Source organism: Haliaeetus leucocephalus, unplaced genomic scaffold (assembly GCF_000737465.1).
Source record: "Haliaeetus leucocephalus isolate CR32 unplaced genomic scaffold, Haliaeetus_leucocephalus-4.0 Scaffold92, whole genome shotgun sequence".
NCBI classification, from domain to species: Eukaryota; Metazoa; Chordata; class Aves; order Accipitriformes; family Accipitridae; genus Haliaeetus; species Haliaeetus leucocephalus.
This window is the reverse complement of record NW_010972528.1, coordinates 7,860,147-7,872,669: the sequence shown is the minus strand read 5'-3', so window position 1 is coordinate 7,872,669 and position 12,523 is coordinate 7,860,147. Positions and strand designations below refer to the sequence as shown.

Below are 12,523 nucleotides of genomic sequence, written 5' to 3'. Positions count from 1 at the left end.
GCAAGAAGCTCCTGATGTTTAACATCTGAGTCACACCAAAGTTCTCAAATACAGCAAAAGTTATGTTAAGTGAAAGTATCACCTTGAGACAGAGCCACATTTCAGGTCCCATTTGTCCTGCCATCCACACACTCCCCCGGGGAAAAATGTTTTCTGCAACTTCATCAAAATACCATAGATTTGCTTTTCTCTCACTGACTGTATGGACACTGGAGCCCAGAAGCACTGAGATATTTCAGTGTCGCAAGCACATAGGGCTGTTTGGAAGAAAAATTTTACTCCTATTTAAGTAAGGTTTCATTTCTTGTACCCCCAGGAAGTACGTAAAGCCCATTTTTCAAGTAGGAGCTGAAGACACTAACCACTAAAAGATTTTGAATAGCTGGGTACAGACCCCAAATTGCTTAAGTCTTTCTTCAGCGTTCTGATGACTGGTGGCAAACTAAGCCCTTAGATGTAGCCCTGTAGACTCACCTGGTTGCAGGCGGGTCACGTACAAGCCAAGAGGCTCTCGTTCTCCCCATGTGGTTCAGGTGACACTGTTGTACCCAGATGGCCCCAAGGACCACTGGCATGAGCAGCTGGACATGTTGCTCCTCATTGCCCCACCCAGGGAAGCCATCACAGGTACAGAGCAGCATCTTAATGTCCCCCATTGGGACACGTCAGGCTACGCAGTGCCTCGCTGTGGTGCTCCCCTTGCCTGGGCAGGATGCAGCCCTCTGTAGGAGACACCTCTAACACTGGAGCTGACATTTTAAGTCTGCTTTTAAAAAGAAAACCTGCTTAGGGCTTGATCTGCTGTAATCAGCGGAAAGAATCCCAAGGACTTTGATGTGGACCAAATCAAGCCCCTGAAGGATGTTCATGGTAAATCATTATTAATATAATGAGTGCAATTTCTGTGCAGCAGCTCATGCCTGTTTATGGATATATGAAAATTGCCAGCTTTTCACATAAAATAAAATGAGGAGGGAGACAGACCACAGTGTTAGCCAATGAGCCATAGTAGCCATTCTCCTTCCGATATGTGTATGTTTAAAGAAACTGGGCACTTAAAATGACAGCAAATTCCTCCAGTGAAGCTCCCTTAATTTAGTGGTTTGACATATCTCCAAATCTGAACAGAAAAGAAAGCCCTTTATTCATAGCAGGCAATAAAACACCTGAACACCTGTGCTAGGAAAGAGCTGGCAGGTACCCTGCTCCCTTGGTATCTGGATTATTTGCGCATTGTTTATTATATCCCTTGCCTTAGTTTTCATCAATTGTAATCATTTAGGAGGAAACAGTATGATTAACAGTACACAAGCAAACAGCAGGAATTAATCCTTTAAATACAAATACTTCATTGGTTATGTGATAACTCCTTGGAAAAAGCAGTGTGGCAAAAGAGTACATATGAAAATCCTCCTTAAGTTTCCTCTGAAAATCACTGCTCAGTCACAAATTGCTTAATGTAATTCTCCATGCAAGCAACTGAAGAGGTGTCTTTCCCTGCTGTGAATCACACCACAAATAAAACTCTCAGCACCCATTATGTGTCATAATTGCTGACCCATCTTCGGTGTTGGCAGGGCTCCCTGCTATGTTTTAAATAGTAAAGACCAAAATTTCAGTTGTCAAAGAGCTAGCTCATCTCCCACGTCTGAATGCCCTGTGTGCCACTGTGGCTCCAGCTACCTGTGAGAAGCAGGCATGCCAGCGGTGGCCAGCAGCTCCTGACACAGGTCCTAGAAACGGGGCTCTGTCTGAAAGGGCTCCTTTTGCCCTGCACGTGAGGAACCCCCCAAACCTCCACCTCTACACTTGTTTCAGTAAGTGTGTTTCAGTAGGGAAACGAAATGCCATAGCCTTGGTGTTCTATACATTAGCTATAAATTTACTTTTTTCCAGAAGATTTGCATCATATTCATAGCCGTGAATCTTACAAACTGAGGATGTGAAAAACATGGAGCTTCCAGCCTTTCCTCTTCTGCCCTAAGGGTACATGGGGTTATCACACATACTGTTTCTTTTGTGTTTCATACTTAACCTTACCATGTTTTCTTTTCCTCATTTCCAATGAGATAATGTAAGCAGTTAAGTAACATTGTTTTCTTTTCTTCTGGCAATATCATCAAGGTAACCTCACTGGCTCATTGCTCCAGATTCACACCAGAATTTCCACCGTTTATAAAATGAGCTCAGTTCCTTGGAGCTTTCTTAAACTGTGGTTTTATGGCTCCATCAGATGGTGTAAACTTCAAAGCATAAACCTATATTAAAATACAACTACTAGTTCAGAAGTGCAAAGAGGGTTTGATTGCTTCCCGAGTGTTACATTGCCAAAGCAGTATTTGCACCAAACACTAAAAGTACGTTTACAGTAGCAATGTTTCTCATCACATGGCACATGTGCCCTTCTGGGCTTACTTGGTGTTTACCCTAACTGTTTAAAGAAATGTTCACAAATCAGTGGGGCTAATTCACACAGCTCCATGTCATCTCTAAAAGTTACCTCTTCCCTGTGCTGCCTGTCATTTTCTCTACCCTCCTTGTTTTTCTTGCTTTTCTGTAGGCACTCCACTCTGAATTTCTTCTTGAAATAGTTGAATGTTCAATTTTTAAAAAAAGTATTTTCAGTGGTTTCACTTAAAAATACAAAGAAGTAAAACAAAACATAGGTTCAGATTTTGATGCTAGTTATTTTACACCAGTGGGAAAGCCAGATCAGAACTGAAAAGTCGAATTCATCAAGCGGAACCCCTTGATGGGTGGTGATTTGCCCACGTAAGAACAACTGCACAGTTAAGAGACTGAAAGGTTTATGCAGATTTAACCCTAAGTAGCAGCTGAACAACTGGTTTACTAAAATAATATTACATCTTCATTACTCAACAAAAATATAACCAACAGTTGAGGAATTTAGAGCACACAGCTTACACATCAGAAACTGATGAGATAACCATGCCAAGGCAGACTGGTTCAAAAGTCTTGAGCGTTTCTAACTGATTTATAAACACGTTTTGTGTCCTCTTTGGCTCAGGTATTTGGATTAGTAAAATCCCTGGCATCAAGTAAACACATATTTCTGAGTCACCGCTGAAATAAAGACTAAAACTGTGCAGCCAAGTACTGAATTTTCATTCAGCCAACACCATTCAAAACTACTCGTGTAATTATTATGAGCACAGAAATTTGAAGTGCACACAAATCCTGCATAAAAACTGGAAAATTACAATCATAATTTATCTGATTAAAGCTGCTATTTGCAGCAATTTTGCAATGCACAACACTTCAGAATTGAAACACTATGTAATTAAAACTGTTAATTGCAAAAAACGGGCTGCTGTTAAGACTATAATTTAACAAGGTTCTCTTTATTTGACCATCTGATTTTAAAGGTTAATGCAGTGACCTAGGAAGCCAGTGTGCCCATTTTAATTGTGCTGGCACATTGACCAACCACCACTTTAAGGGAAAAATGGGAGGAAAAATCAGAGCCAGCTTTGCAAGCCACTGCTGCCTTCATAAAACGTTCATAGTGAGAACACACAAACCCAAAAGTTGCTGACTTTATTAAAATATTAACAAGGTATAGTTAAAACTTTTGTACACTTATGCAAATCAGATTGCTAGAACAAGGGAAAGAAGAGATTCCCCTGGGAGAAAAAAAAATAAAATCAACAAAGTGAAAAGATCAACCATCCTTCCACAGCATGACAGCACGACACAAGAGGCAGCAGCTTGGGAATTCAGCAAGATAAATAAAAACCCTCCAAAGTTTAAGTAAATCATGATTTATAAAGCTAATAGATTTAAATGAGGCATACGGTACCATTCTACAAAAAGACTGCATTTGCCTGGGGACGGTAGCAGTATTTTGGTGGCCGTGCTACACAGGTAAGATATGCCCAGGGAGGACAGCCAGGGCATGCACCTCCCTGCGAGTTCTTTAGAAGGGCAAGCTCTGGTGGTCCATTCCCCATGAGGTATCAGGCACACACGCCATGGAGGTTTCAGCATCTATGTGGGTTTAGCAGCAAAGGTATCAGTGTGATTTAAACCCCAACCTCACCAGCACCGCTCCAAGGCGGCCCCTGGGACCAGGGCCCCAAGAGGGGCTGAAGCAACATGCCCAGGTCAGGGTCCAGCCCCTCTGAAAGGCTTGCTGCACCCAGGCTTTGTGGAGGCTAAAACTGCTGTGGCTGTGACCCCCAGTGCTGCTGGGGAAAATGGTACGTAACACCTGGTTTGCAGAACCTGCAGCTTATTAATGTGCTAGTGCCTTGGTGGAGCCTCTAATTAAGCATCGTGTTGAGCTGCACCCATGCTTTGCTCTCATACCTCGGTAGGGAAAATTCCTTTACTTCTGACTTAACAGTGAGGAAGGGGAGGGGGCAGCTACCATTTGCTTAGTCTTTGTATGTTAATCAGTCCCTAAATTATTAATAGAGAAAAAGAAATTATTTACAAGGTGTTTGACGTAGACATGTCAGGATGTAGCAAGACTACTGTCAAGAGAAATACTCATAAAGAATCATGATATCTGTCTTGTCTTATTTATTTATTCCAGCCATGCTCAGAGACCCCTTTCTCCTGATAGCACTCAGGAAGGCAGGAGAAGAGTGAGAGGCTGTTTAAGGGCAGAAGAGACCATACCAAGGGTATGCACCTTTTCTAAGTGCTGCACAAGGGTGACGGCTGCACAGAGAAATCAACAGCTTTAGCTTTCCTTTTACTCCTGTTGTAAACATACCTGAAGCTCTGTTTGAAAGAAGAACTTCTGTGGGCACTGGGAACAGTCATAAATTTTATCTTCCTGCCCGTGGACTGCAAAGATGTGCTGCTGCAGTTTGTTTGCCTGTACAAAAACTGAAACAACATACTATGATTAGTTAAGATTGCTTCATATAAGGCATCTTGTCTCGAACTACACTTCTACAATTGCAAAGACTCTGAAAAGTCCAAGGATATCTGCCAGACAAGTGCCAATACACTCAGTTCAGCAGAATTTCCTTACAAGTAGTCAATTTAGAGTCTCCAGGCTGACAGTCAGCTTAGTTCTAACAGACTCTAAATCCTGTATGGATTTTTGATATTTCACACAAAGCTAACACTGTCCACAGGTAACTGGAAGAATTCAATCATCAGACCAAAGAGAGGACATCACCGCTCCTGCGGGGAGCCTTGGGCCCACGGCAGGTGCATCAGATGCATTTTTAATGCAGGACAACTGGGCCAGGAGAAGCCTTGATGGCTGGTCTGGAAGACACATGGCCGGGAACAGCATTTCTGGCAGACATGTGAATCTGAAAGGGCAGGTTCTTCACAATATTTAGACCTTTTAAATGGGTTGTCCATTCAGTATAAAAAAAAGATTATGATTTAACATCACAAATGTCACAGCATCTACATTATGATTTTGAATTGACAACTATTCTGACTTTATCAAGTAAAATCTGGAAGTGAAACATAATGAACTGCAGGCTTTAGCTGGTTAAAAATATATCTTATTTAATTTTTGCCTCATTTTATATGAATGATCATCAGTATTGAAAATAGCTTTTTCAGCAGAATTAAACACATGCACTCAAAGAGTTATTTTGCAGCGTGTTTCAGGAAAGGATAAATTAACTCCGAGCTCACACAAAAAGCACGTTCTCAAATTGTGGGCCAAACCCTAAGGAGCATGGATTCACCTTACTCCTCCTGAAGTTAAAGGAATCGCAGGTGCTGCCATGCCCCTTTACTGACAACAGGTCCACCGTCACACCTATTTGATCCTCATCTCTCAAACACATTGGAAATGCAGATGTTAACCATGGTCTTGAGGAGAGTATAAAAGGCAGCCTTTAACATGCATCCTGCAGATTCTTTAAAAGCAAGATTACCCAAGATCGTTTGCACTGATGAGACAGCTTAAAATGAACTACAGGGAAGGAATACCTAGCAGGCCCTCATACAGGAGTTAGAAATGTACCACCACAAAAAAACTGGGCTTAAAGAAACCTCTGAGAGGGCATCTGGCAAAACTATACAGTTGTACAATTTGGTCTTATCAAACCTTTACTCACGTGAGCCTCTCCACCGTGAGAGGACTACGAGTCACCTAGCCTTTTAAAGGGTCCTTGCTCAGGTGAATAAGGGCTTGCAAGAGCAGGTCCGTGCCTTGCAAGTCCTGCACTTGGAAACGCATCACACCTGTGAGCCACAAGGTATAATTTAAAAGGCTTCGAACTGGGGGGGGGCGATGCAGAGCCCGCCCCATGCAGCAGCACTGCTCGGTGTCAAATGCCACAGTGCTTCTTTTCAGAGTGAGCCCCAGTATCAGACAGACAATATTTTGAACATTTCCAAGCATGGTATTTCTTTTTCCCAATGAAAGGACTACAGTATTTTACAAATCCCCCGAGTGTCATTTCTGGATCAAGCCATGCACGCTGAGGCTTGTCTTGGCCTCCCTGTCTTACCTGTGAAACAAACAGGGCATTTGAATGTGCCTCCCATCCCCTCAAAGCTGTGCTCAATCAGGTGACACAGGAGCTTTGCCGGAGAGTCAAACATCTGGTTACACAGCTTGCACTCATGATTGATGCCTTCCTCTGCAAGGTTCAAATGATACAACTTGTTAGTGACACAGCAGATTAGCGTCGGGGATGCAGCAGCAGTCGGCAAGAAATGCCCGTGCCGGCGCGCATGACTTCAAGGACCCACAGACATTGCCACGGCTCCGGCTTCATCAGAAAAGCAGGCTGAGCCGCTTGCATGGGGCGTTCAGGTGTACAGCCCCCAGTCGCATTTAGGGGTGTTGATTTTCAGCTGCGATGAAAGTGGTGCTGCGATCAACCCGCCGGGAACCCACGCGCCTGCTCCCAGGCTCGTGACAACACTGCACCGCTCCACCTCGCATCCTACCACAAAGGGAGAGCATCCCTGCTCTGGGTATAGATTATTAAATAGCCAAACAGCATTTAAAATGAATTTAACAGTGTGAACTCAACCAACAACACTGAAAGCGGGCTGAAACACTATCTTCACCTCAGACTACGCTGCTAACATACAGGAGAGGAAGAAACTATCAGAGACTAGCAGGAGCCCCAAGCAGAGTGTCAGCCTTAATTTTATATCTCTTGGCTTTTTCCAAGGTGAAGAGAGACCATCGAAGGTATTTAAATGTCATTTGAAAGTGTAATTTCCATGTCATATATCTTAAGTGTTGAATACACAGGGCTCACTTTAAATGCCCCTATATTCTAGCTGAACTCATAGGGAAATAACAATAATTATTACTATTGTTTCAAGCATACTGCTTTTGTAAGATGGTATGTTTCTCTGTTTACTGAAGTTTGTGGTTCTGGGTGCAGTTGAGCCTTATTATGAAGCCATATTAAAGCAATTTTCACACATAAAATTAAACAACCCTTTGGTTTTCTTGAAGGGAGGGAGGGAGTTGTAGAGATTTAGACAACATAATGTACAGTTTATACAAATCAGAAAACACCTAAAATTTTAAAAAATTGTGGATGGTTTCTGTAAATACTTCCTGAAAATATGTCTTTCCTTCACTGTGGCAGCACACGAACTCCTCATGTAAACATATTTTAAAGACCAAAGAAATTCTGTCTTTTGATATAGACTCAGCTTTATTTTTATATCTTCAGATATCACCGACTTCAGTTTTTATTTCCAAGATAGCTAAGAAACGACTACGTTATACCATGAACTAATCTCTTGCCAAATGCATTTGGATCTTGTGAATAATGGGAGCCTTCAGAAGCATGGTCTTTACTTACAATTGCTTTAAATTAGCTTTTTATATCTTTAAAGGGTCTAAACAGAGGGAAATTATTGTTTTCTATGGCCTTTGGTACTCTCAGGATCCCAAAGCACTTTTACAAGGTGGGGAGTTACATGCCAGGGCAAGCAAAGAGCAGGGCTCTGCGTGCGGGACACTGGGCACAGCCCACGCCTGGGTGCGTGGTGGCTCTTGCACGTTTGCGCCCTGGAACGTTCACAGCTAGAGGCAATCCCCAGAGCACGCAGGCCTTGAAGGGCCCTCCATGCAGTGTGAAAAATAACAATAATTAAAAAAAAAAAAAAATCTCCACTCTGTGCCTTGTGTGGCAGCACGTGCCGGCAGCGAGCCGCCCACGCGGGCAGTGAGCTGCCCGTGAGGCCTTGAGGGTGGGTGGGCTCTGGAAACGTGCGTGGCAGTGGGTGCTCTGCCCTGCACAGCAGTGGTGTGCGCAGGGCGAGAGCGGGGCGCTGAGGGCGACCACTGGCATGGGAGGTGCGGTGGGGAAGGGGGAGGCGGGATAGGGAGAAGTAAACAGGTGGGTTGGGAAGGAGACAAAAAGAGAAAAGGAAAGGGAGGAAAGAGCCGGGAACAGAAAGATGAAAGGGCTGGTGGCTCCACAGCAGCAGCTCCACGAACTCCCTGGGCAGCCATAACCAGGGACTGGGATATTTCTAGGATGCAAGGAGGTTTGAATCCTCTGTTTGGGCAGCCACCACAGATGGGCACATCGCCCTCTCTGACGGATGGGTCTCAAAACCTGACCCTCTCCCTTCGCTGCAGCATAAGGCTGGCTTCTCCCATCAGACACTTGCCTGAAAAGTTTTGGCTTTGTGTGACCTTTGCAATCTGCTCCGGAGGGGAGAAAAGGTGGAGAAGGGATACATGCCTTGTGCCGAGCATCCTGAGCATGCCCAGCCACACATCTGTGTACAGCTGCAATAAACCTAGCAAGGACAAAGCAGGTACTGGGGGGAATGGAACAAATTCCTTCTACAAGTAAATCAGAGAAATCATGTTTGACATTAATTTTCTACCCTCCACATACTGGGTATTTGGAAAACAGTGATTCACGTACAGTCTATGGTCCTGTGTGAGCACGTGTGTTCATAAATACGGACAGACACATACTGCTGATTAGATGACTGCTCCTTTTGCAGCCTAAATATCTATAATTTCAGTAAAATTAAAAAAAACCAACAATGCTCAGCATTTCAATTGAAGTATATTTTTACAAGCTTGCTATGTTTAATTAGGTAACAGAGATTGTGTATTTTCTTGGCTGATCCCTGCAGTATTTTAAATAGTTAAACCCATAACAAACAAACTAAAACTCGAATGAAAAATAATAAAACATAATGGGTTCCTGCAGATCTGGAAATTTATCCCACTCGAGGCAAGACCTTTTGATTTGCAAATCCACTTCTGAATTATAAGGCCTTCTCCTCACCAGTGGGGGTTTTTATTCCACTCCCACAGGAGTCCATTATGTATTTCTTGTGTCTATAAAACCATCCAGGAAGAAAAAAGGGGGAAAAAAGTACCATGGTTAGCATGACAAACGTTTCTCTTTTCATGCATGTGTATTCAAAATATGAAAATGCCCAAAGATATAGATAGAATTGGTGCTATAATCACTCTCTCCTCTATGGCATTTTACAGCATATTATTTTACACAGAAACACGGCTCATGTATAGGGATACTCAGTCACCTTTGGAGAATAACTTCCTTGAATTATATAAGATCATATAGGTACATGCAAGGCGGCTTTTTGACAATGCAGCGTGACAGCCAACGCTCCAGTCAAACGTGTGACACTGGGCGTTAGCAACAGAAAACATATAATCATCTCCCTCATTTTTCCCCCCCCCCCCTTTTTTTTTTTAACATGACAAGTGTCTATGAGAGACCTACATAACTCAAGTGAACTATGCAGCCCCTCTCATTTGTAAAGTAAAATGCAGATTTTTACAGCTTGCTGTGCTAGATCTTCTCCCATTTCTCCATAAGTGTATCTGTGCAGGGATCAATTGATTACAGAACTAAATGAGCAATGCACAGCAAATGAGAATCTTGGGTTTCTTGCCTTTTTTTTTTTCCTGAGCTCAAAATAATAAGCATTAATTTTACACTTCATTTCTCAAAAAAATAATAGGATGTGCTCTTGTTTAAAACAAGCAGGCCTGCTGGATTCTGTCAGGCTGAAACTATGTCAGGCCAAAAGAGGAACAGAGCGCTTTGTGTAAAAGTATCATGGGGAGATGATAGTATCCTGTAATGTTTTCAGTACCTACTTTTGTCTCCAAAAGCATTTGATCCCTGGCAGACACATACTTATTTCCATACTGGTCTTGAGGGAAGCCAGTAGGAATGAGAGCTGATTATCTGAATCCTGAAGGTGAAACCTGGGTGGTGCCCACTGATGTCAAAGGCAGGCATTTGTATAAATTTGGAGGTACATAATTTACTGCCTGTTAGCGAGGATTAGCGGGTTGCGCAGACCCAGCTGAACTGCGGTGGCAAAGCACGTCGCTCATTGTTCCCAAGTTCGGATGCATTTGCAGGATAGTTTTAAATATGTTGATAGGGTGCTTAGTAGCACTTACGCTGTCATTCTGCCCATTTTAGAGTGGGAATATGCTTCTCCATAAAGCTATTTCTGCTGCAGCAATGTGCATTTAATACATATTACAATGAGTCTCTAAGCCTCTAAGAGAACCGACACTAGCAGCCTCCTGGCGAGGATGCAGTATAATTAATAATGCTGTATTAAACCCATGTACTGTATCAGCTGCATTTCTAATTATAACTATATTAATGGCAATATAAAAGTACGCATTAACACTGTCATGTACTGACACATTATCACACCAATAACAAATAGGAGATTGGAACAATAAAAATCAAGATGGCATTGTCTTTACTGTTAGTTAAAACTTCTCTCTTCAACTTGATTTAATAAAGCAAAATTTTCCCTTATGTAATAATCGCAATAGTCCTAATTTGAGAGATCGTGTCAGACAATCTGATGCTCGCTCCTGACAACACGTACATCCTGCACTATAGCTTCCCAGACCAGTGTATTTCTACTCCACTGCAGCAAATTAAGGCAATAAAGGGGAATATCTTTCCTGTACTCAGAGGTACACATCCATGAGTTAACCGCACTTCTAATGAACTTTGAAATACTGTAATTCAGTGTAACAAAGCATTAATATACTGTGTTCACAGAGAACCTTCTCCTGTCCATTATATCATAAATTTGGTAAAATTAAATGGGCCATGTGCTCTAATTATAATAGAAATTGGAATGAACACAGGGAAATAAAATGAAAACTGCATGGAACTATTCTGTTTATGCAATTCATTTCCCAGTAAACAAGTAAGCAAAGGGGAAAATTTATAACATAAGAAAAGCAGGAGCTTCCCCAGTAATTTTTTCCGTGTGGCTGTGAAGGAGCAAGGGCCTGGGAGCAGGGTAGGATGACAGTGATGGACACCCCCCTCCAAAACAAAGCCTGCAGAGAACCACTTCAGCCCCTCGCCTGGCTGGTACCACTTCACCACTGGTTTTCATTAAAAACAATCCATGGATGGAGGTAAAACCAAGGTCTGAGAACACGATGAAACTGCTACGAGGGGATGACAAATTTGCAGACGCTCGCATCGGATGAAGACGACGTCTGCTGTACAGATGACATTCCTTCATCGCCATTGCCGTCTAAGCCCCTGACCTGGTACACAAACCATTTGGACCACATCGCTCCATTACATTTTAGTAATTAATCCCGGAGGACGTAGCCGAGCCCCTCCCTCACTGGTGGGGCAGCTGCAGGGCGAGGGGACCCCACGCTTCTGCCCTGGCATGGGCCGGCGGCACAGAGCTGCTCTGCGGTGCGGTGCACTGGCGATTAGGCAGCCTGGGCGGTGAAAGGCAGCGGATTGATGGTGTGGCAGTAGAAATGTCACCTGGGGAGCTGGGTGCCGTCCTCCCAGGGATGCTGGAGGTCAGTTACTATGGCAACGCCGAATGAGCTCAACCTTGTAACTGACCCTTATCTTTTTTTGATCTGTGGCCCACTTGGGACCTTGGCTGGAAATCAACTGGAAAATAATCTGGTCACATATCAGAAAGAAAACTATTTATACTTATTTATCCAGGTAGAGCTCCTATCTCCCTTTGACGACTCTGCCAGACTAAAGACACCCGTCGTGTTCCTGCAGCGTTTCACACGGTTGTGCAGAAACGCCCGGCTCCGCGCTGCGAGAAACCATGCCAAACCCCCCTCTGACACTGCGAAACACACACACGAACTGCCACGGATATCTGTGCTCATGGCTCTACTGATATATTGCCAAAATCTTGCCTTCCTCACAGCCCCTGACTTGCCTGTGTGGATAAACACACACCCACACCCCTTCTTGGATAGTTTAATATTTTATGTTGGTATCCACTACTCATACTCTTTTGTGCTTTATCTCTCTGCTGAAATATGATTCTGCTTTGAAATGTATTTATATGATCTAGAATGGCACAACACTGATGTCTTTTATGAGCCTGAGATTGTTTAATAAAATCTTGCATTCCTGCTTCATCCTTATGACAATTTTACTATTATAAGTTTTCAAGGGATATGAGAGCTGTCCACCGTGGTTAAAAACATCACTTTAATGAAAAATGATAACACAGGGACTTGGATTTTTCTAGAAACTATGTAAGGAAAACCAACAAAAATACAGAG

General features: G+C 43.1%; 1 protein-coding gene across 1 annotated transcript in view; it reads right to left on the bottom strand.

Moving 5' to 3' along the window:
• The window catches only part of ZNF423 (zinc finger protein 423), a 193,280-nt gene that overhangs the window by 17,490 nt on the left and 163,267 nt on the right, over positions 1-12,523 (bottom strand). Inside the window, exons 5-6 of the mRNA XM_010585027.1 lie at positions 6,456-6,587; positions 4,742-4,857 (exon numbers count right to left, since the gene is read on the bottom strand). Coding sequence (XP_010583329.1) covers positions 4,742-4,857; positions 6,456-6,587 — 248 coding nt within the window. The remainder of the gene's footprint in view (positions 1-4,741; positions 4,858-6,455; positions 6,588-12,523) is intronic.